Source organism: Mus musculus, chromosome 8 (genome assembly GCF_000001635.26).
Source record: "Mus musculus strain C57BL/6J chromosome 8, GRCm38.p6 C57BL/6J".
Lineage (NCBI taxonomy): Eukaryota > Metazoa > Chordata > Mammalia > Rodentia > Muridae > Mus > Mus musculus.
The window spans coordinates 18655056-18678193 of NC_000074.6; the positions used below are offsets into that span (position 1 = coordinate 18655056).

At 45.0% G+C, this 23138-nt stretch overlaps 1 protein-coding gene and 1 pseudogene across 16 annotated transcripts in view; one reads left to right on the plus strand and one right to left on the minus strand.

Moving 5' to 3' along the window:
• Positions 1-23138, plus strand: part of Mcph1 (microcephaly, primary autosomal recessive 1) — a 212974-nt gene that overhangs the window by 59940 nt on the left and 129896 nt on the right. For all 16 annotated transcript variants that reach the window (XM_011242056.3, XM_011242057.3, XM_011242058.3 and 13 more), the window contains 2 exons: positions 13891-13928; positions 16037-16199. In XM_011242056.3, coding sequence (XP_011240358.1) covers positions 13891-13928; positions 16037-16199 — 201 coding nt within the window. The remainder of the gene's footprint in view (positions 1-13890; positions 13929-16036; positions 16200-23138) is intronic.
• On the minus strand, positions 925-1976 carry Gm17149 (annotated as a pseudogene).

A 23138-nucleotide genomic window follows, 5' to 3' on the forward strand; every position in this document is an offset into this window, starting at 1 on the left:
TGGTCCAGACTGAACCAGCCCATGAGAGGAGAGAAGAGGAGCAAGAAAGGGCGGGCGGGGAGGGGTTGGGGCATAAGAGTAGTACCTGGGAACCCAGAGACCAGGAAGCTAAAAAGACAGCTAGAAAAAATGGCTGAGGATATACAGGAATTAGGGAAGCCCAGCCCCTGGGCTGGAGAGTTTAAGGTAAGGGACAGGATTTGCCAGCCAGGATGACCCTGTAACTGGTAGGGACTCTGGGAGACTGGCCACTTTGATATGTTAAACAGGCAACCTCAGCCATTTGTGCTGAGGTTGAGACCTAACAGCAAACATCTCTATTTTGGGGCCTTAGGGGAACTTAAAGAATACCTGCTATAGTGAAAAGGAGAACTATTTACTAGTGGGACAGTTGTCTTAGAAGACAGTCTTACAGGATTGAGTTCCCAGGTGGACAGCCAGCTAGATCCAGGGAGGAAGAGAATGCTTTGAGTCACACAGTACAGTTCTAAGGTGATGTTGCCTGGAACTATTGATACAGCAGAAACATGGCCCAAGCATTGTGTGGCGCTATAGACAGTCCAAGGAGAGCCAAGCTCTCCTGGTTTGGCTTGGTTTGCTATGGTGCCCAGCTCTGCCAAGTCCACCTCCAGGTTGAACTTAGCTCCCAGGCAGATGGCTCATCTACCCTCAGCATTGCTGACACTGAGTCCGTGAGTGAAATCAGAGGATTTGTACCTAGGGTATTGAAGGGGGTGAGAATTTCCTGACTACTGGGGGTGCAGTGGATTCTGCTCATGAAGCAGGTAGGTGCAGGAGGAACTGGGAAGTGAAGTGTCTTAGTCTCCACCAAACAGTTTTGGTTTTTTTGTTTTTTGTTTTTTGTTTTTTTACTTTAGAAGTTCAGTTACCTTGGAATTTATTTAAACTAAAGAAAAAGTCATGTTTCATGCAATACATACTTGGTTCTTTAAATAACAATTGTGACAAACAGCAGAAAGAATTAGAGAATGCTGCACTTGTGATCCATACAAAACATCAACATCTTGGGCTGTATATAATTAAAGAAACATCTCACTTTTCGAAATACTGTAATAGCCAATATATAGAGGCATGCCTTTATGTGGGCATAGGAATGCAATTTAGAAAAGGAAAAAAAAAATCACACGGGAACTAGTCAGTTTCTTTAAAATCACTGAGCAAGAAAAGCAACATTGAACTTCCATACTGATTTTATGCAGCTTCTATACAGTACCTTGACTTGAAACCAAGAGCTAAGTTAAGACTCTCCTCTATTTTTGGTAAACAACATGGTAAACTTAGATGATGTTCCCTCTGGATTTTATCTGGGAGTGGCCTTTTTAATATTTATTTAAAAGAGGACAGGTTGGGGCTGGTGAGATGGCTCAGTGGGTAAGAGCACCCGACTGCTCTTCCGAAGGTCCAGAGTTCAAATCCCAGCAACCACATGGTGGCTCACAACCATCCGTAACGAGATCTGACTCCCTCTTCTGGAGTGTCTGAAGACAGCTACAATGTACTTACATATAATAAATAAATAAATCTTTATAAAAAAAAGATATAAAAGAGGACAGGTTTGGCACTTTTATACTGATGTCACCAATGTTACTATTTCTTGGGATCTCAGGAAGATTCATATTCTTTACAGCTGATACAGCACGGGCTGGAGCTCCTGCTAAACCAGCCTCAGATTTCTCCAGTTTATTTTGTGCATCAATTTGTGTGACAATCTCATTCATGTTGGTCTCCAATAACATTCCCCCCATCACCATTTCTGCAAGAATATTATGAACCTTGTCTACATGGAATATTAAATCCAGTTCACAAACATTTTCAGAACATTTGTCTAATGTTTCCACAAATACATAGGGCTGGTAGAACTTGGAGAGCCTCGGCTTCCCGTGGTTGTTGAAGATGAGGATGGCCTTGATCATGGCTGGGCCGGGGCCAACCCGGTGGGCGCTGGGGCCAGGGTGGGAGCGGGCTCGAGAGCCTCGCCTCCAAGTGCTTCGTGCCGCGGCTTCCACCAAACAGTTTTCACATATTAAAAATCAGAAATCACCCAGACAGTGGCAGGACTGGGAAAGGGGCTTCAGACACTACTTCATGCCTCACATACATTTTTTTTCCATAGCCCCTCATTCACCAAAAGCTGTCTCTTAGATTAGTCACAGACTACACTTGGCTTCATTAGATTGATTTGCATAGATGACAGAAACTAGAATGACACTTTGTCAATAGGACCTTACATTTGATTTATGGGTCTTGATAACAGTTTCTTTCTTTCTCTCTTTCTTCCTCTTTTATCTTTAGATTTATTTATGTGTATGAGTGTTTTGCTTACATGTATATTTGTATACTGTGTGTATGCCCAAGGTCAGAAGGCTAGGAGTCCTCTGGAATAGGATTTATGGATGGTTAGTAGGCATCGTCAAGTGGGTGCTCGGAATCAAGCCTTATCTCCAACCACTGGGGGCCTTTGTTGAAGAGTCCAGCGGCACGTTTAACAGCCTCTTGTGTCTGGAAGCTGAGCTAGACGGGGCTTGCTGCAGGTCGGCTAGAGCCTGTTATGTTTGGGAGACTTCCCTTACCTCCAAATGTCCTGCGGCTTCTGACATTTGGTGACAGGGTGACATTCCTCATTGACTTGAAGGCTGAAGACCCTTAAGCAGATCCACTCTTGTTTACCTGGAGAATATTGTAGACTCTGGGTCTCTAAAGCAAACATGGGTTCCTTAAATGTGTGGTGGCTACTGATTAAGGGAACATTATTCTCAAATGTGACATTGAAGAAAATGCTGCCATTGTAACCAGTGTTCAATTACTTCCCAATAACGGGGAAAACAAACTATTTTTAACCCTCTACAAAAAAAATTATATCACAATTTCTGAATTCTGGAAAGACCAAACAGGGAGAAAGAATAAGAATTCATCGTCAAATCCGTCTTTTATGTTTGTGAAAATATAGTAAGTATATCTTCAAGTCATTATGAGATCCAAATAGCATAAAGGGGAAGGGTCTCCTGTTTAACACACAGCACAGAACACAGATACATCAACCAACTAAAAACCTGGGTCACTCCCGCCCCCATAGCTCATTTAGGTACACTGGTTTCAGCAGTGATACACTGTTCTGGCTGGTTAGCACTCCCCAGGGTTAATCTTCTTTTCAGGGTTCTGGAAACCTCAGTTAAATCCCCCCAGGGGGCTGAGGGTCAGAACAAAGCAAAATACAAGATGGGTGGGAATAACTTAAATGCCCATTTTCAAATCACAAAAGATCTGATGAGAGTTAATTATAAAAGCCATAGCAATGGAGAGGTTAGGTTGAACTGGAGTACAAAGCACAAAGCTTAGGGAAGGCATCTGTAAATAATGACGAACCTTATCTTCCAAAAGGAGTAGGAAGTATACCTACTTATAAAGTTAGGAGCAGCCAACCAGATGGGCTAGTTGGTGAAGATGCTCACTGCAAACCTGACAGCCTGTTGTTATTCCCTGGGATCTGCATAATGAAAAGAGAGAACTGACCTCTGACCTCCATGTGCACTCCATGGCACGCGCATATATAGTAAGTAGTCTTACAGATAAAAGATCAGATGCAGCAAAATAGCTCTAAGACATATTTGTGGTCTGTCAAGCATAAAATTGGAGCAAGAATTCCAAAGAGGGTGAGTTGCTGGTCTAGAGTCAGCCCCACACATCTGCTCGTTGATCCACTCCATGACACAGACACCCAGGGAGGCAAACCATCTCTTTTTGACAGTTTGCTGTGTTCTGTCACCAATACAATCACATCGTGTGGACACAGCTATTTCCAGGTCCTGTATTCCTACAAAGTAGAACATACAAAATAGACATTGCCAGGAAATGGCACAGCTTTAGGGGCAAAATATTTTTAGTTTGATTTGGGAAAAGCAAAACCCCAGAAGTTGTCAGGAAATTTTGAATACCTGGTTAAAACAGTACCATAGTTACTAAGAAATACTAAATAGATATAATGTCCACATATTAGACCCATTAATCTAGGTAGCTTAAGGAAGAACACATATAAGGAGAATGAAATAAAATGTTTGCTAGTAATAGACAGGAAAGTTAGCTATCTCCCCCCAAAATAAAGTATTTTCCCAAAAATTTACCTAAGTATGTGAACCTGAATTATTTAAATGTTTGAATTTAGTAGAAGTGCTTCTCTCTCTCTCTCTCTCTCTCTCTCTCTCTCTCTCTCACACACACACACACACACACACACACACACACACACACACACTGTTGAAAGCATTTTATAGCATTCACTAACTTAACTTCTTAGGGCAAGGGTCTAGGGAATTTGTAGTTTCCCCTGTATCTCCAATCTGTGACGTATGGCCTCATTTGGTGGCATTTCTTCATGAGAGCCATCATACAGTGGAGGATAATGGCTGCTTGAGAATCCCAGGTGAACTGGGCTTCAACCAGAATGTTCTCATTGCTGCCCAGCAGAAGAGATGGTGGAGGCCTGGATGCCTGTGTGGCTATGGCGTGCCTCTCACAGGTGCTCCTTTGATCTTGAAAGCATGGCACCTAGTGTCTGACCTAGGACAGCTGTTTATACAAGCAAATAAGACTGTGCTCTTCAATGCACTCTGAGTTTATGCTACCACTCTGGCACTAGAAACTGCCTTTGAGTTAACCTTGACATCCCAAGAGTATCCCAGCTTGCAGTAGCCATGAGTCTTCAAATTGAAGGACAAAATTCAGTGTGCTACAATAAAGAATAACTTACTTAAAGATTAAATACAGAGAAACTAGGACTTCCTCCATCCCAGATTATGTATGGCAGGTTAGAAGAGTCAGGTGTGTGTGGTGGAGGTGGGCTTGATCCATGATCAAAGCCTTCACTTCCCAGATGTTTCCCTAGGGACTTCTATTAGAGAAAGATAGAGCAGATACAGGTTTCTTGAGGTTACACTGTCATCTAGAGGGGGTGTTGAACCAGGGTCAGACAGTCAGTGTAGGAAAGAAAGACACATCAGGATGCATCTTAGCAGGGTAGTCACCACAAGGAGGCTGTGTAAGACAGACGTCTTGAGCCCAAACTCAGATCCTAGGTGAGATTATAGAACTAGAAACAGGGATGGGGGGGGGGGTGGCAGTAGAGCCCTGTTTCTTTATTTAAAACAAAACAACCAAACTGTAAGAATAGATTCCAAGGCAATATGTAGTTTTAAATATTTCCCTTATGTAGGACAGTGGCATGCACACATGCAAAAAAAAAAAAAAAAAAAAAAAAAACAGAGTTAGAGTTTTGATTCCAAAATCTCTGTCATGGATCAGGCATGATTATGGTAGTACAAAACTGCATATCTACTTCTTAGTAGCATGAAATTTTTATTTGCTTCAAACTCAAAGCAGACAAGCCGAAAGATCTCTCAATCCAGACTCTCTGTTATTTTCACAGTGGAGACAAGATCTCTGTAAACATCCATCCATTTAGAGAGAGCACCACACGGTCAGAGCATGAAACCAACAGAAGCTGGCACCAGACTCAATAGAATTGAAATCAGGTTCCTACTGAGACACCATCACTCACAGGGTCAGTCCCTGGATTCTTTGGCACATCCCTATGTCTCCAGGGATGCACACAGGACTCCTGTGTTCCCTTTCCTAGATGTGGCAGCAAGGCCAGGTCCCTGTACCTACCCCAGGAGAGACAAAGCCACCATCCATCACTCTGTTCAGACTGGTGTAATGGGAGGATCCCCTCATGAAAACTGTAGGAAAGGGATAGAAGGAGCCAGGGTTTTAGAGAGCAGCCTATTAGTTTATCTCACAGGTATTATGAGGGCACATGGCAGTGGGCTTCTAGGTCACCAAAGAAGATGCAGAGGTGTATTATTTTTGACTCTGAGAGCAGGGAGTCTTGTCAGAACACGAAAGGTGTGGGGGGTGGAGGGGAGACTTAATTATCATTGTTATTTTTATGGTGGTACACGACTCTGGTAAAGTTTAGCTTTGTCATAGAGAATCGGCTCCCTATAAGATCAGAACAGGTATTATAGCCATCTATAATATTAGATGTGTCCTCCTGGTCCTTTCTCATAACACTGAGCAAAGTTTTCTGATTATAATTAGATCTTTGCATTATGACTGTTACCTTGCACCGTGGCTCTCATTTGGCAGCATCGGATTATTGTCATTGGAGAGAATCAAGCACCAAAACTCACTCAGCTTCTATGTCTGTTCTTGAAATCTCATACACAGACAAAGTTATATGGGCACGACTCAAATTCTTGTGGAGTTATACTGTGAAAATACGTATGAACACTTTAAATATTATTAACTTTGTAGCACCTGGGAATAATTCATTCAAGTGGCTCTCAGTTAAGACATCCATACAAAGAAAGGTCAGGTGGCCTGTCATTTGTGAAACGGGCACTGCAAAGCCCTCCTGGAGAGCCGTGTTCAGCTGTTTTCTTGTACTTCGTCATTGTGTGTAATTGACTCTGATGAGTTGTCCTATGAGTCTCCAGCCACGTCACCTAGAGAAGTTTCTGCTGCTCCCCCACAGAGCTTGCTGATGACCTACAAAGGTCAGGGGGCTTCTCCTGCCCTCAGAGCTTCCCATGAGTGAGCCTCCTTCCTGAGAGAAGCTGGCAGTGGGTAGATAGCAGGGAAAGAGCATGTGTGTTTGTTGAAGGGCCAGTACACAAGTGTCACACGTGATACGAAACTCAAACAGGTGTGGGGTTGTTGAAGCTCAGAGCACTGTGGCCGGAGGAAAGGAAACACTGGAGGAGGCAGGGCCATGCAAGGGCTTGGTCAGCCTCCCAGCTTGGCTTGAGGAAACTCTGAGCTCAGACTGGCTCTGCTGTCACCATGGTGATTGACTTACAAGGCACGGCGTCCATCAATTCAACCATTCTTTGTTCTTACGGAGCTAATACCATCTACAAATCGTGACCTTGTTTATTTTCTTTTAAATATTGATGGGCAGAGATTGAGGCAGGATGGTAGCTTTCAAACTCCTGTGGTTTTTCAGCTAAAATACTGAGTTCACCATGTTGCGGATAAAGCCTTGGACCCACCTTTCCAAGACACAGTCTCTCTGTGATGCTGAAGACTTTGGCCAAAGCCTGGGAAAGGTTCTAGAAACACCCACTAATTGGGGGCCCAGTTTTGGTCCTCAGCTTTTCTTCCCATCACTTAACTGAAGGAAGAAGTTGTAAGGACACAGAGGATGGGTAAGGGCAAAAGGAGATGCAGCTGGAGGTTATAGTCTACAAAACGGTTTCTGTTAGGGCTGAAGAGATGGCTCAGAAGTAAAGAGCACTGGCTGCTCCTCCAGAGGCTCCAGGTTCTATTCCCCTCACCCACATGGTGACTCATAACCATCTCAAACTATAGTTCCAGAAGATCTGACTGACACCCTTACCTGTCCCCTCTAAGGGTACAAGATGTACACATAAGGGACACAGCCATGCATGCAGGCAAAATACATACATGTTATATAAAGTGAAAGATATTTTTATTATCAAGTACAAGATTTTTATGTGGGGAAGAGAGGTGGCTCAGGAATGAACAGGACTTGCTGCCCACCAGAGGACAGTCCTTCAGGCAGCTCATAATGTAACTTCAGCGTCAGGGATCCAACATCCTGAGTGTTCGTGTGCGTACGCACATACACACACACACACACACACACACACACCCCTCTTTAAAGAAATAGTTTTGTTTATGCCTCCCAGAAAGGCATCCCACTGATTTTGAGGCATTTAAGGTCTCTCTGTAAAACACCCCATAAAGTGAGCAATTCTGCTTAGATGAGCTCTTTGCAGTGTGGCTCTGGCCACCTGTTCAGGGGGAGAGTTCACCTGTCTTTCCAGCGTCATAGTTCCAAGTCAGCGGCCTTCCAGCCTGTGGATTAGGATGAGCCTGCTGGTCCCCTTTCAAACCACTGCCCACCATGTGACCCAGGCCTTTTCTCTAAGTGGCTGAACTTCTAAGGCCTCTAATGGATCCCGCTTAGATAATCATGGGCTGTAATCCAGGCCTGGACCTTGTCCAGTCCAAACATTGCTCAAATAAACTCAAAGTACAAGCCTGTGGATCTTGAAACCAAGGAAGGACTACCCTGTGCCTCAGGAGCAAAGCTTAGCAGGTACAGTGGCCTAGAAGGTGCTCTCATATGATCACACAGTGGTTCAAACCGATAGATAAACTGAACCAAACTTAATCAAATTGCAGTTTCTAAGTTGGGCAGCCAGGTTCAGAAACCTGATCCAGGACTCAGCAGGCAACATCTGGGGCCAGAAGTCAGAAGAGACATCACCAGCCTGATGGGTCTAGTTTGGCATTTCCCTCATCTTAAAAAGGCCTGATCATCTGCCCGCCTGCCTGCCTGCCAATGACTGGAACCTGCCGCTGGGCCCAGCTGGGACTGTTTAATACAATATTATCACTAAAGCTTTTGCTGTGTTTAGACACTAAATTATAGTTTATAGTGTAAAGACTACAGGTACTGAGGCATCCTTAGACCTAATTTTCTATGACTTAACAGCTAATTTATTAACAAGCTAGTTCCTCTCCTCTTCCTCAGAAGAAACTAGGTCCCGTTTATATAGGGCATCAAATGACCAGACCAAACAGCCAGACTCCCGCACATTGCTTTCTCATCAAAGGCTAGTAGAGAACAAAATAGAAAATGAGAAAAATTCTTAGCAAAGTTTTAGAGACTTAGCCTAAAAAGCCAATGAAAGATGTGTCTTGGTCTGGGGTGCACTGCTCTGCTGTGGGGTTCACAGGCTTTGCCCTGAGCAGAGTAGGTCTGCTGGGCATTTCAGGAGACCCTTAAAACTGAAACAATTACTTTTTAAGGTACAGGAATGACTCTTGCACTGATATAAAATGAATATTCGGCATATTCATTTGTGAAGGAATCAGAAAGCCCTTATCTCCTATTCAAAGGAGAATAAACAGAGCGGGAAGGGAGAGGGAGGGAGGAGATAGAGATAGAATTAATGCCACCCCTAGGCCCTGGGCTGTAAGTCACCTGCTTAATTCAACCTTCCACTCCCCTTAGTCCCATAAAGCCGACCTGATGCCAGGAGAACACGCGTGACTTAGAGAAGAGCATGTCCTGTTTCTCTGCACACTGGAAGTGTGTGTGTGTGTGTGTGTGTGTGTGTGTGTGTGTGTGTGTGTGTGTGTGTGCGTGCAAGCCACATACCCTGGACTCGTGACCAATGGCCATAGTATACCCATGTTTTACCAAACTCTTTCCTTTCAGTCTGAGAAACCAAGTCCATTGGCCACAATAGAGTTCATGGCTTTCTTCTGGTGGCCACCCTGTCTTTGTCTGTGCACCTCTCACACTCTGTGGGCCTCAGCCTGCCTTTTAAGATGATTTTTAGATTGTCACGCATGTTGAAATGGGTTTGCTAGTAGTTTCCCCACTGGAGGAGTGTGCCAGTCAGCTTCAGTTAACTGTTACAGACTACCTGAGCTTGCTGTCTTATGAAGCTTGGGTCATCAGCTGGCCATGTTGCTTTGTCCTCTGGTGATGATGCATCATGGTAAGAGATTGCAGCAGAGCAAAACTGCTCATAATTTTGTGGCAGGGAAGCAGAACTCTTTTGTGGGGGAGGAGAACTCTTCTAGAACACACACACTCATACCACACACACAGAGGACCCCCTTTCCCCACTGTCCTAAAGACCAGGCCTGTGTCTTAAAGGTCCCATCACCTCCAACATCAGCATATATAAGGTTATCAGACCTTGAAGACTTAAATTATAGTGTCGCATAGATCAGTTGAAGCCCTACTGGGTGGACATCTCGTGCCCATAAACAGTCATCTTACATGTTATGTAATTGTTCCTTGTCCTGTTGCTATGACAAAACACAGAACAGAGCAATGTCAGGAAGGAAGAGTTCATCTGGGCTCCCAGTCTAAGGGTGCTGCCCATCACGCCGGGGTGCACAAGGCAGCAGGAGCATGAGGCAGCTGTGAGCATAGCATCTGCACTCTGGGCCAGAGAGCTATGAACGCTGGCGTGCCTTGCTTCCTCTTTATGCAGCCTGGCCTCCATCCCCTGGCATGGAGCTGCCTGCATTTAGGTCTTCCAGCCGAGGTTCACTTAACATAGGCAGTGCCTCACAGCCTAGTCCAAAGCTTGGCTCCATGGTGACTCTTAAGCCCTATCAAGCTGCCAATCAAGATCACCTGTTGCGTGTTACACTCAGATCTTACCTCCAGCTCTGAGTTTGGCAGCTGCCGACTTTGCGACCATGTTGGCTTTGTCACACAGCTGCCTGTCCTGCCATCCTTCAGCAGCTCCATCTCTTTAAATCACTTGTAGCAGTAACAGGTACCAATACCTGTCATGTTCTTAGGAGACCGACTGCTTGGTGAATGGGAGGAGTCACCCTGGATATATCTCCAAGTCTCTCTGTGTGCCATGACCTGTATAGCCAGATAAGTGGGTGTGCTGGCTTTCTTTGTAAGTCATTCTCTATCTTTGCTCATTATCTGGCTGTGGCATCTTTTAGGACAAACGCAAAATGTTCCCTAAATCTTAACCTTCCCACCAGCCACCAGTGGCAACTAAGCCTCCAGCTCCTTCACAGTCCCCTCAGGCTGGTTTTATACCGTGTGGGTTTTTAAACAGCTGATGGAGTAGGCATCACGTGTCATCTCAGTGGGACTTTAGTGGTGTTAACCCAGTCACTTGGATGTCTTAACATTCCTACTTGATGGCCGTCCCCTCCTTTTCTTTGGAGCCATGTCTCTCCAAGCTGCTTGCTTGCGTTTAAAATTGAGGCTTTGATTTTTTTATACACTTCTTTTTTTATATGTATCTTTGCCTGCATTTATTTCTGTGTACATACCACATGTGTGCCTGGGGCCTACAAGGTAAAAAAGGGCATAGGACCCCCTGGAACTGGAGTAGCAGAGAATCTGGGTTCCTGGAAAAGCAACTAGTGCTCTTAACCAAGGGGGCATCTCCCAGTCTTTTTTTTAACATTGGGTTGTCGGAGAGGCCAGAGATTGACATTAGGTGTCTTCCTTGACTCCTCTCTGCCTTGTATGTAGAGACAGGGTCTTTCATTTGTGCCTAGAGCTCAGTGATTCAGCTTATCTACCTACCAACTTGCTCTGGCCAGTACCTCTGGCTTCTGACCAATGGGGTTACAGATGGCCACCCAGTATTTGCTTGGTTTCCTGGAGATCTGAACTCTAACCCTCACATTTTCACAGGTGCTCTACCCTCTAAGCCGTCTCCCCTGCCCTTCAAAAGCATTTTGAATTTCCAGTGGACAATATTGTGCCACCCGTTGAATTTATTCTGTGTTGTTCTTTTCTATATTGCTGTCAGTGGGAACTGCTTTCTTAATATACTTTTCTGATCGTTCCCTACTAATTTGTAGAAGTATAACTGTTTTTGTGTGTTGATCTTATTTCTTGAAGCCTTCTTGAATTTATTTACTTCTCGTGGTTATTTTTATTGAAAAGCCAGAAAAAAAAAAAACAAAAAAAAACCAACCCTTGTAGAATCCGATCTGAGGGTGGAAGTGGTTTTACTATTTGCTTTCCAGTTTTAGTCTCTTTTATTTCTCTGTCTTAACTGTCTGGCTGGCGCAGTGGTTTAGTTTTTTAGCATAACAGTCCATCTGGGGGTTAGAAACTACCCCAAAAAGGACCCTGGGAATCGCCAGGCATATGCTGACGTGGCTGGTATGTAAACCCATGTGGCACTCTAGACAATGGAGTTTGTGACTGAAGAGAACCTGTGGTGGGCAGGCGGTAAGGAATATGGGGTGTGTGTGTTGGGGGCAGTGGGGAGGTGCCCAGCATCCAACAGGGTAGAGACAGCTTGTTCCCTGCTGCTGTGCCCTGGAGCAATGCTGTCCCTGGCCTGTGGCTCCCTGGACTGTCCCACCCCTGCTGTGTCAGAGATGACAGTAAAAGCCAGTGTAGGGTCAGCCAGAATCATGTTGGATGAGTGGAGTCTCCCATATCCATCCAGGCCTTGAATCTAGAACCAATCAGGACAGATGTTCTTTTACAGTTGCATCTGGGTTATCAGAAGTGCGGAAGGGGCTGGGCGGTGGTGGCGCACGCCTTTAATCCCAGCACTTGGAAGGCAGAGGCAGGCGGATTTCTAAGTTCGAGGCCAGCCTGGTCTACAAAGTGAGTTCCAGGACAGCCAGGGCTATACAGAGAAACCCTGTCTCAAAAACAATAACAACAACAAAAAAGTGCAGAAGGGGTTAACAGTAAAGTATTACAGGAGGTTAGCTAAAAGCATGGGAAAGTGGTTCTGTTAACGAGCATCCTTGGGGTTCTTCCTCTGCATATCTTTTAGATTTATCTTCCCTCTGTGTTCTTCAGTCTCCATCTTTCCCAAATGTACAGTGTCTAGTCTTCAATGTGTCCCCTTCGAGGAGTGTCCTGTCATCAGTGTGGTTTCTCCAGTCAAGAAACAATTGAGGAGCTAGAGAGATGGTTCAGTGGATAAGAGCACCAACTGCTCTTCCAGAGGTCCTGAGTTTAATTCCCAGCAACCACATGGTGGCTCACAACCATCTGTAATGAGATCTGATGCCCTTTTCCGTGTGTCTAAAGGCAGCTACAGTGTACTCACATACATAAAATAAATAAATCTTTTTAAAAAGGAAACAAAAAAGCAAATGAGACTCCTCACTTCAGTTACAAGGGTATTTTGTATAGTGTAAATTCATATTTTGTGTAATGCATAATGTAAATTCAAACACTCCCACGGAATACACACTGTCTGAAAGGCAGAAAATTCTGAGAAACTTGGAGTGCACTCGTGTATCTAAGCATATTTCCATAGCATTTACATTTTCTGTACATCGGATTTTCAGGGGTTGTTTTCCTGGGTTTTTAATAAAAATAACCAATAATTAATAACCAATAATTAATTAATAACAGAATAAATTCAACAAGGCTTCAAGAAATAAGATCAACACATAAAACCAGCTATGCTTGTACAGATAAGTCGTGAGCAGTCAGGAAAGGATACTAGGAAAGCAGTTGCAGGGACAGCACTTACACTCTGAAGTGGTGGGTATGTGCCTTTGTGTGCGCGAGTAGATGACTAGTTACTGTTCTTGTCCTGGGAGGAGCAAGGTTTATCTTGAGCCCCACTTTGAAGGACTGGAGCTGGGAAGTCAGGAGCTTGAGGAAACTCAGTGCTTTTGCTCTCAGGAAGCAGAAAGAGATGAGGGCTGGTACTCAGTTGGTTCTGGTCTGCTTATTCACCATCTAGGGAATCCCTCACAGATAGGCCCAGACATTAGCTTCCACGTTTCTTCCACAGTTTTGGAATCGACCACCCAAATTAAACATAACACTAACTAAAAATGTTGAAAATATCTTGTTAGGCAAGCTCTGGTAGTACCCATTAGTACTGATGAAGGAGAATTGTGAGTGCCAAGCCAGCCTGGGCTACATGGCCCCTTGAACCCTATATACTGACACCCTGTCTCAATAGCAACCACCACTACTAAGTCCATGCCATTTTCATAAAAGCAGATAGTAGTAGCCCAGGAATCCATACGATGTGTGACATTTGCTGGGTCCTCCTGACCACAAATAGTACCGTACAGGAGCGTGTCTGAAACGAGGACATGGTTGACCATAACTTAGGAAGAACAGACCAGTCTTTAGAGTGTCCTCTCACTTCTTCATAACTTTAAAGTGTGCACTTTGAGATTTCCTGTTGTTTTTTTTTTCCAAGCGCTATAAAGTTCTTGTGTGTTTATGCTTAAATGTTTGTGTTTAAGTGATGTAACTGTTCAAAAAACTTATTAAAGTTCATTTCCGTAGGAAAAATATTTCTTATATTTTGACTGTTTTTTGTTCCTCTCTTTTGAAATCTCTAGCCAACGAGAACATTGGTCATGACAAGCATGCCATCTGAGTAAGTACTTGTTGTTTTGATAATGATCGATTGCAAAATTTAGCCTTTTCTTGTATGTACTGTAGGTCTTTGTGCCTTTAGGCCATCCACAGAACTGGACTGGGTTACTTTTACTCAGTGTAACTGTTATGAGGTTAGAAGATCACTGGAAATTAAAAATGTAGTTAAGTGTGGGCAGTCGAGCAAAAAGCTTTTTGGGTCCTTTGTGTAGCATTAGGAGATTTTGTTTTTTGCTTTCCATTTTGCTTGCTTAATTCCTAATGGTTCTGTTTGTCTACCCCTCACCCTATGAATGTTCAATAAACTGAGCAGTGCGGGGTGAAACATTTCCTTACCGATCTTAAAGGAACACTGTGGTGGGAAGCTTTCTCCATCTGGTCTAAAGCAGCTATCTCTGCATCTTGTTGAAGGGTTAATGGCCTGCTGGCGTACTCTTATCATCTCCCTTAAACACTTAGCACAATAAAGAACATCCAACAAAAATATACAGTACTATATTCCTTGCAAAGGATTTTCAAATTTGTGTTTAAAGGGGAAAACCACATTATATATACATACATATCAATCATAGGACTTAAGGTTTTAAGACTCTCATCAAAACACTGGTACACTTCGGTGAAAACACCCTTGAGAAAGCATTCAAGGATAGAACATTTTCTGTGGTGGGCCTTTTTTCTTGCCCAAGGTATGGAAACAAAAGTGCCAGTGCTTTAAACACTGTCTATCATATATTGCAAAGGAGGACTCCTCTTACTTTTATTAATAACTTGTGATGTGCCACAGACACATTAGTCTACTCTAGAAATACTGAATATGAGCATAATAAAGTCCTTGATTATTCTGTAAGTTTAAAAAAAAATGATAGCCAGTTATTTTTCTCATTAAAGGATTGAAAAAGAAAAATTTTTGTTTTGGGTGCACAGCCCTCAGCTCCCTTCTCATCTTACACGTCTTGTGTATCTTAAGGAGACCTTGGACAGTCTGATTCCACATCTGATTAACAGGGCCATAAAAAAGCAGTTGTTCCCAATTAGCACATCCATGAGCTGCTGGTAGCTGCCAGGCTTGGAACAGAGAAGATCAGATATTCTGAAGTGAAGCTCTAAACTTAATCCTCTCTGAGATGCTAACAAGCACAGAGTCTCCAGGTTGGTTGAGGAGGGGCCATCTTGACCCACTCTGCAGAACCCTAAGATTAGACGTTGATGGAGGTCAGCCCTTCTCACAGGGAGGCTGAGTCCTTGAAGTGCTGTACGTGGGAGATAAGACACGGAGACAGTCCACAAACTTGGAGCTCAGCAGCCTGCCCACTGTGTGAGAGGAGAAAGGCTCTTGTCTCTGTGACACAGAGCATAGCACAGCCTAGGAGGCCTTGCTCATAGTTCCTGATTCACTGAGGATTTCCAAACTATTCTGGAGCAGGGGGCCATGGATATCAGCAAGCATACTGTAACAGGAAGGGAAGAAGCAACAGATTAGAACTAAAGGCCTGTGTAAGGATGCTAGAAGAACATTTTGAAAACCAAAAAAGTGTTCCTGCCGTTAAGAAAATGACAGGTTAAGGTGCTAGTGAGCTTTGGAAATTAAAGAGATAATTTGAGTCCTTTCTTTTTTTAATGGTTAAAAACTGCATCTGACAAGTGGGATTCTTGTAAGCAAAGGTTCTGCTGCAAGCCTAATGACCTGAGTTCCATCCCAGGAACGAACCCTTGTGGTAGAGAGAAGGAAACTACCATGACAGTTGTCCTTTGCCTGCCACACAAATGTCATGACACACATGCATACATGTACATGCGTACATACATACACACACACACAAAATAATATGTGTTTTAGAAGAGCATGCACACACTGGTCAAGTATGCACGAAGTACATAATCTGCTGTACAGACAGATGGTAGGAGCCTGGCACCCAGTGCCTGAGCTATTCCTACATAGCATGTGCCTGTGTGGACATCATCCGTAGGCGCTTAGACTTGAGGTGTGAAGTGCTCTTGTTTCCTCAAACCCCATGTTGCACTGCAACCAAAATGAAGCCAGACTTTGAGCCTCTGTTTCTCTGATGGGCATGCAGCATGGCGGCTGACTGTTGACTCTCTGGTCCACAGGAAGCAGACCCTCATCATCCAGGTGGTGAGCACACTGAAAGGCTTTTCATTCGCACCCGAGGTCTGCGAGACCACCACCCACGTGCTGGTAGGGAAGTCTGCCCGTACCCTGAACGTGCTGATGGGAATTGCCCGCGGCTGCTGGATTCTTTCTTACGAATGGGTAAGCCTTGCGGTTGTCGTTTGTTTTAAAATGAGGTGGTCGCTAGATACTTTTGACCCAAAGTGTTGATATGAACAGTGGTACCTACATACGTTTATGTGGACCAAAGTGCACCCTGTAGGCCCTTAGGTGTCCCTGAGAACTTGGGAAGTTATTCTTCCTGCAGCCACACTGAGAGTCCCTCAGAGAGGGACGAGCTAGAGAAAGGCAGAAACCCTTAGGATAAACTCTCAGCCTCCGGAGAAAATGAGATCAGAACAGACTTGGACTAAAAACACAAGCTGGATTTTCTCACACGCCAGCAAGTGCTGCTGTGTGTTTGACTAAGGAGCGATGTGAACTATGCTTGTGATGGCTCAGAAGCCCAAAAAAGAAAAAAGAAAACTCCTGAGATTGTTTGCACAGATGGATTTGCTTAGGAGGAAACATGTTCCTCTAATCCTGTTTGGACATGTTTCACCAAGCACACATGGGTCTGTAACATGATTTGCTCTGCATTTAAGGCAGTCCTTAAGGATGCAGCATCCTTTTCATAATTGATAAATGTTGCCGTGGTCTATCAGTCAGCGTGTTTGTCCTCTGATCCTGAGCCGAGGGGTCACTTGGAAGCCCACCAGCTCTCTGCTAATGGGAGCAACAGCGCTGCTTGCTTACTTGTGCTATGATGACGCGGCCCATGGTCCTTTCTCCTCACCCAAGAATGCACTACATTAATACTGGGTTAATTTAATCCTGTAGGATTATACTAAGAAAACAAGCTACAGATGTCCGCCTAAGGATGGCTCTAGTCTCTTTCCCGTGTCATAACCCACAGGTCTCTGTTACATAAAGGTTAACAGGGGTTGAGAAGAGGCGAGATTGCTAAAGTGCTTGCTGCACATGAAGACCTGGGTTCAAATCCCAGGGCCCCTCCCAAAACGCCTGGTCTGCTGGCACACAGGCTACAGGCAGGCAGATGACTGGGGCTGTCAACCAGCCAGCCTAGCATGATGGAAAGATAGATCCCAATTGAGGGATGGTGTCTCAGAAAACAAGGTGGATGGCTCCTGAGGAAGGGGTGAGGCTCAACCTCTGGTGTCCGCACACATGTGCACACACAGTGAAAAATGCAGAAAGGCTTATGAGATTTCTGTTTAAAATTATGACATGCAAAAGAATGAAAGTTATGTTCTGTTCTGTTCTGGTTTGGTTTGGTTTGGTTTGGTTTGGTTTGGTTTGGTTTGGTTTGGTTTGGTTTGGTTTGGTTTTTTTCAAGACAGGGTTTTTCTGTATAGGTAGGTCTGACTGTCCTAGAACTGTCCTAGAACCAGGCTGGCCTCAAACTCAGAGATCCGCCTGCTTCTGCCTCTGAGTGCTGGGATTACAGGCATGCACTACCATGCCTAGTTGCAATGAGTCTTAAAAGGTAGTGTTTTCAGAGGCCATGGTTGCTTTACCTAGTTACATCTGAACACTGCCTCTGCCTGTCTGTGAAATGCCACCTCATCACTAAGCTTCAGTAACTGGATTCCCTGTTTTGTTTCTAACTAAATATGTCTTCAGCACTTCATCCTTCAATCCCTCTTCCTTTCATGTTTCAAAAGGAAACATGTTTCTCTATAAACATACGTATCCATACTCACTGCTGTGCCAGTCTGTTCTCCTGGGCGTTGAGCTGCCAGGAGAGACCAGATGAGGGCTTGGGATACTTAATGTCTGCTTAGAGAAAGACACTTGTAGGTGAGGGGCACAGGAAAGGAACTGCTGGCATCCCCACTCCATGGCATAGTTACAGAAGAGTCCAGAGCAGAGAGAAAGAGGAGCCAACTGGACATGGCTAGGGGCTCTGTCCTTCAAGAGAAGGGAGAATAGGGGAAGAGGGAGAGAGAGAGTAGGGGAAGAAGGAGGAGGAAGAGCACAGAGAGGGAGCAAGAGGACAGCAAGAGATAGAGGGAGACTGTGGGAGTACTGAGAATACAGGATGAGTATCTAGAGCAGGAAGGAGCCTACGGCGTGGCTTTGAAATTTTAACACCCTACTTGGGAATAGGGACTAAAGGACCCTCAGTCTTTGCTCCATCTTTATCCCTTTAGAAGGTTAGCCCATGATCATTGTGGCAGGGAGCAGACAGGCATGGCACTGGGCCAGTAGCTGGGGGCTTATATTATGATTCCCAGATATCGGATGGAGAGAGAGAGAGAGAGAGAGAGACAGAGACAGACAGACACCGTGAGCCTGCCATGGGTGTTTGAAACCTCAATGCCTGCCCCTAGAGACACACCCACTCTAACAAGGCCACACCTCCTGCTTCTCACCCAGTTCCACTAATGGCACCAAGCATTCAAACACAGGATCCTCTGGGGCCATTCTCTTTCAAACTGCCGTTGTTGCTACCCGCCGGTCACCATAGTTTTATATAAGAGCAGTGCATAAAGTAAGTCATCATCATGGAACTCCTTCCCATCCTACAGCTCCCATAAGCTTTCCATCCTCTCTGCTGTGCTGGTCCCTGGGTCTTGCAGAGTGTGTTGTAGAAGCCCAGCACCCAAGTTTCTGTGTTAGCTATTGCCTTCCCTGTGCAAGGCAGACCAGTCCAAGGAGTCTTTAGAAGGTGATTTGACCTCACCCAGCTTAACACTGTTAGCAAATTCCTCACTAGAGCCTGTGACTTAACAGCTGTGGATTTCTGCCCTGGGTTACAGAACCAGATTTGAATTTCTTCTCATGGAGCAGGCCTCATATCCCATCCAATACTTGGGCTCTCTCAGAGCCTTCAACTACCGTGTCCCAGCAAGCAGTCCCTATTTGGTTTGAGAGCACTATTCTTGGGGGGGGGGGGCTGCATCTCACGCATGATGAAATTGATTGCTGTGCCAGCAGCCCCTAGCCCAGCACTGTGTAGCACAGTGTCTGCCACATCAAGCAGATGTCTGTCCCTGTAACTGACAGCTGCCAGGTCCTCTCCTTCTCTATCACGGCTGCAGCGTTCCTTAATGTTGAGGGAATGGGGGTTTGGTTTGGTTTTTTGTTTTTTTCCTTCTTTTTTAAATTATTTTTTAATTTTATGTTTATGAGTATGCTGTAGCTATCATCAGATACAACATAAGAGGGTATCAGATCCTATTACAGATGGTTGTGAGCCACCGTGTGGTTGCTCGGAATTGAACTCAGGACCTTTGTAAGTGCTGGTGCTCTTACTGCTGAGCCATCTCTCCAGCTCTTGAGGTTATACGTTTTTGTATTGGATCCTTGAGAGATGGCATGGACCTTGCTGTCAGAGGACCTCAAACTCTGCGGTCCTTCCTCTAACCCAATCTCTAGTGCAGTTGGGGGATTCTTAAAATATTCCCTTTGGCTAGTATGAGAAACTTAGCTCCAAGGAAAACATTTCTGAGAATGTTTTTATTTCAGGGTTTGTGTAGTGTTCTCGGGAAATCTCTGTGAAAGACCATTGTAGCAGTCCTTCAAAGTCAGATGGCTGCCTGTGGCCAGTCAGTCGCAAAAACTCTGATTTTGTAAACCACTTTGGTATGAATTTTTGCCTAATCTTTATTTCCCCATTTGAGCACATGGCTAGTGATGCCTGTGTGTTCACAGAGCACTAATTTCCCTGGTGTTCACTCTGATGTCTGGAAAGACAGTTATCCTTGTTTTTCTGACTTCATGACAGAACTGCCTGGCAGATAAGTAGGAGAGAAAGCCGTGCCTGGCCCTGCTCTACCTGGGAGACCCGGAGTACCACATCAGAAAACCAGCTGATCTGACAGAGACTCCATCTGGACTCAGGGTCTGTTAAACATACTGCTTGCTGTAGGAGTCATCAGACACCCGTCACCTTGTCGTGACTTGCTTAGTATGTCTCTTAGTCTCTGACTCCTCTGCAGCCTGGCTCTGCCTTTTCGTCACTTGTGGTCACTAAGAGGCTAGCAGAGCATCCTGTGACCCAGCCCCTCATCCAGCTCTGTCTCCAGTCAAAAACAGCCTGGCAGCCACAGAGAATTCAACCCCTTTTCATATTATACAGATGTCATCTCTAAACATCTCACAAACAAAGCTTGATAAAAGCCTTTTAAAAGTTAAATCTGCTGTAAATCCAAATATTTCTACAGGATCTTAAGGAGCTCACTATAAATAATCAAGTGCTTCCTGATTCAGGAAGAACAAAATGAGTTTCTGCCCTAGAATGATGTGGGCAAGCCCAGGCTTTCTCCCCTTGGCTCGCTGGTATCAAGAATGGCGTCAACTGTATAGAGCAGAGTATGTCACTCATGTATGCTCTGCACCACTTGCTTCCAAGTCCTTCCCAGTGCTCATCGTAGAGCCTAAGCCAGGTCCAGCCAGAACCAGATCTGCCTCCCGCTTGGTCAGTACCTTACACTCCCTTCCAAAGACTGCTCAGAAGTCAGCATCAAGAAACGACCTCTCGTTGTGAACCTTACATTAATAGATTCTAAGGATAACTTTTTAGGCAAATCACAGTTGCTCTATCACATTCACATCCAGACTTTCTGCTTTATCTCCTCCTGCTCCTCTGGTGGGCAGCTGTGTACAGTCTTGGGTTAGCTTGGCCATACCCGGCAAGTAGGGACATCAAACTCCCAGGGATCTGAGTGGCCTCAATCCAGAGAGATTTCATCCCTGCTATTGGTTATGGCATGAGAGCCTGCAGGCTACAGAGCACTTAATATGTGCCCACTCGCTGGTTTCTTCAGAGCACTTTGCAACATAGAAACTGCACTTCTAAACACATGTGCAGATGAGGATGCAGTGCTTGTCTGACTTGAACATGGGTCTTTGAGACACCCTTGGTCAAGGCATTGTCCCAAGGCAATGGCCACAATCAGTTAGTTATCTTACCATATCCCTGCCTTATAGATTCTTTCTACAGGGGTAGAACTGTAGAGTCTGTCTGGTTTTGTCCCTTGTGGTATACCCGAGAACTTTTTCCACAGGGAACTGGCTATGGACCACTACATAAGGATTCTGTCTGGAGCCCTTTCCTAATCCTCTGTCATCATTTTTGTCCCTCTGGCAAGATCCTAGAGTCCTTTTCCCACACTGGAGGCACAAACTGCCCCAAGAACATATTAAAAACACAACCACACGATTCCCTGGAAAATTCGGGCCTTGGCACTTACCTTGATGAGAACAGTGGGAAAACGTATCTGGGAGGGATGAGGGGGGGGCTCTGGAGTCAAGGCCGTTTTTTTCCCAGAGAGAAGACACCATGAGCCACCAGCACCACAGGCTTCACCATGGACAAAAAGCTCTGCTACCACTGTCTCTTTCTTTAAGGTGATCAAGGGCCAAGTGTAGCTTCAAGGTCACTATGAGAAAGGATGGGAAGCCGCTCAGACTAGGAGGTAGAAGGCTTTTGTCTTCCTGTCCTCCGCTACAAATGGGTTTCGGGGAGGCCAGAGCAGAAGCAGAGTAACCAGCAGCAGTGGGTAGGATAATCCAGAGAGAAACCCCCGTGGCCATGACAAGGGCTGCAATAGTGCGGGTAGGTTAGAGAGAGCTTGTCTGCAGCCTTTGGAACAGATTTCATAATGCGTGTTGTATGGGAGTAGAGGGAACAAGGTGACTCAGCCTACAGTTTTACTGGTGACAGCCATGCAGTTCTACATAGGAATAGTGAGGGAGAAAAGCATGGACGGGCCAAGGTCAGGTATTAAGGAGAGAGAGAGAGAGAGAGAGAGAGAGAGAGAGAGAGAGAGAGAGAGAGAGAGAGAGAGAGAGAGAGAGCACATGCATGCGCATGCATGTGTGAGTTGGGTATAATAAAGTGTCATGGGATGATTATGTAATGAAGATCAAGAATAAGAGTAGGCCTTAGGCTGGACCAACCCTAAGGAACCCAGAAAGATGGACAGGAGCAAGCAAGGATATGGTGTTGCACATTGTAAACACACTCACTTTTTCACACTAGGGAAAAAGTCCTGGATTACAGTTAGTTTTAAAGTATAAGTTTCTGTGTCAGGCAAATAGTTTCAAAGAATTAAAGCAAGAATCAGTAAATGGGGGCACTCAGCCTCACTCAGCTTGTCTGTGACATAATCGAGGGCTCAGGTGCCAACACTGTTTCTCCTTTGCCACTAAATCTGGATGCTGGATCAAATATCTCCTTATGAAGGAGAACTCTGGGACATCACCTCCACGTTCAAGTGGAACCCAAGTTCAGAGCTCACTTTTAGAAAATGTGTTAGTGAGCTAGAGATGGCTCAGCATTAGGAGCACAGGATGCTCTTGTAGAGGACACGGGTTAAGGTCCCAGCACCTACACAGTGGTTCCCAACCATCTGTGACTCCAGTTCCACGCAGTCCAGTGCCCTCTTCTTGTGTCTGCTGGCACCAGGTATGCACATGGCACACATATGTACATGTAGTGGATTACTTACAACACAAGAGATAACATTTCAGATAGCATCCTCACCTTCCTTTGTTGCTTCTTTGTTGCAAGTTCTCAAATAATTTCTTACTCCTGCTCCTGTCTCATTGTACCAGGATTTAACCTTGAGCCCCATGGTTGCCATGGAGTGCTCAGCTATATCCACAACCCAATCTCTGATGGCTTGATCAGTCTTACTGTTGGTAATAGCATGGAATATTTTATCCGTTGGCATGCGATGGAAAATTCATCCATAATTTGGCGTAATTGGAACTTTCCAACAGCTGTCTTTCGCCATCTGTCATTCAGATCCTTCCCAGTGATGCCGGGAGGCTGTCTGCTGTCCACACTTTCAGGGTTTCTGAACTTTATCCCCAAGCTAAAGCAGGCTGCCAGGGAGCATTGTACTTGAACTATGCTAGTCCGACCTGAAGTGCTGCTGCAGCGGAGGAGACTTGAGCGCCCACATCAGCTCCGGGGAAAGCTGATAGAGAAACACGTGGCTTTCAAAGGCATTTGTACTACTTTTCAAAACTATAGTTGACCACTTCACTCACTTTCCTGTGTGATAC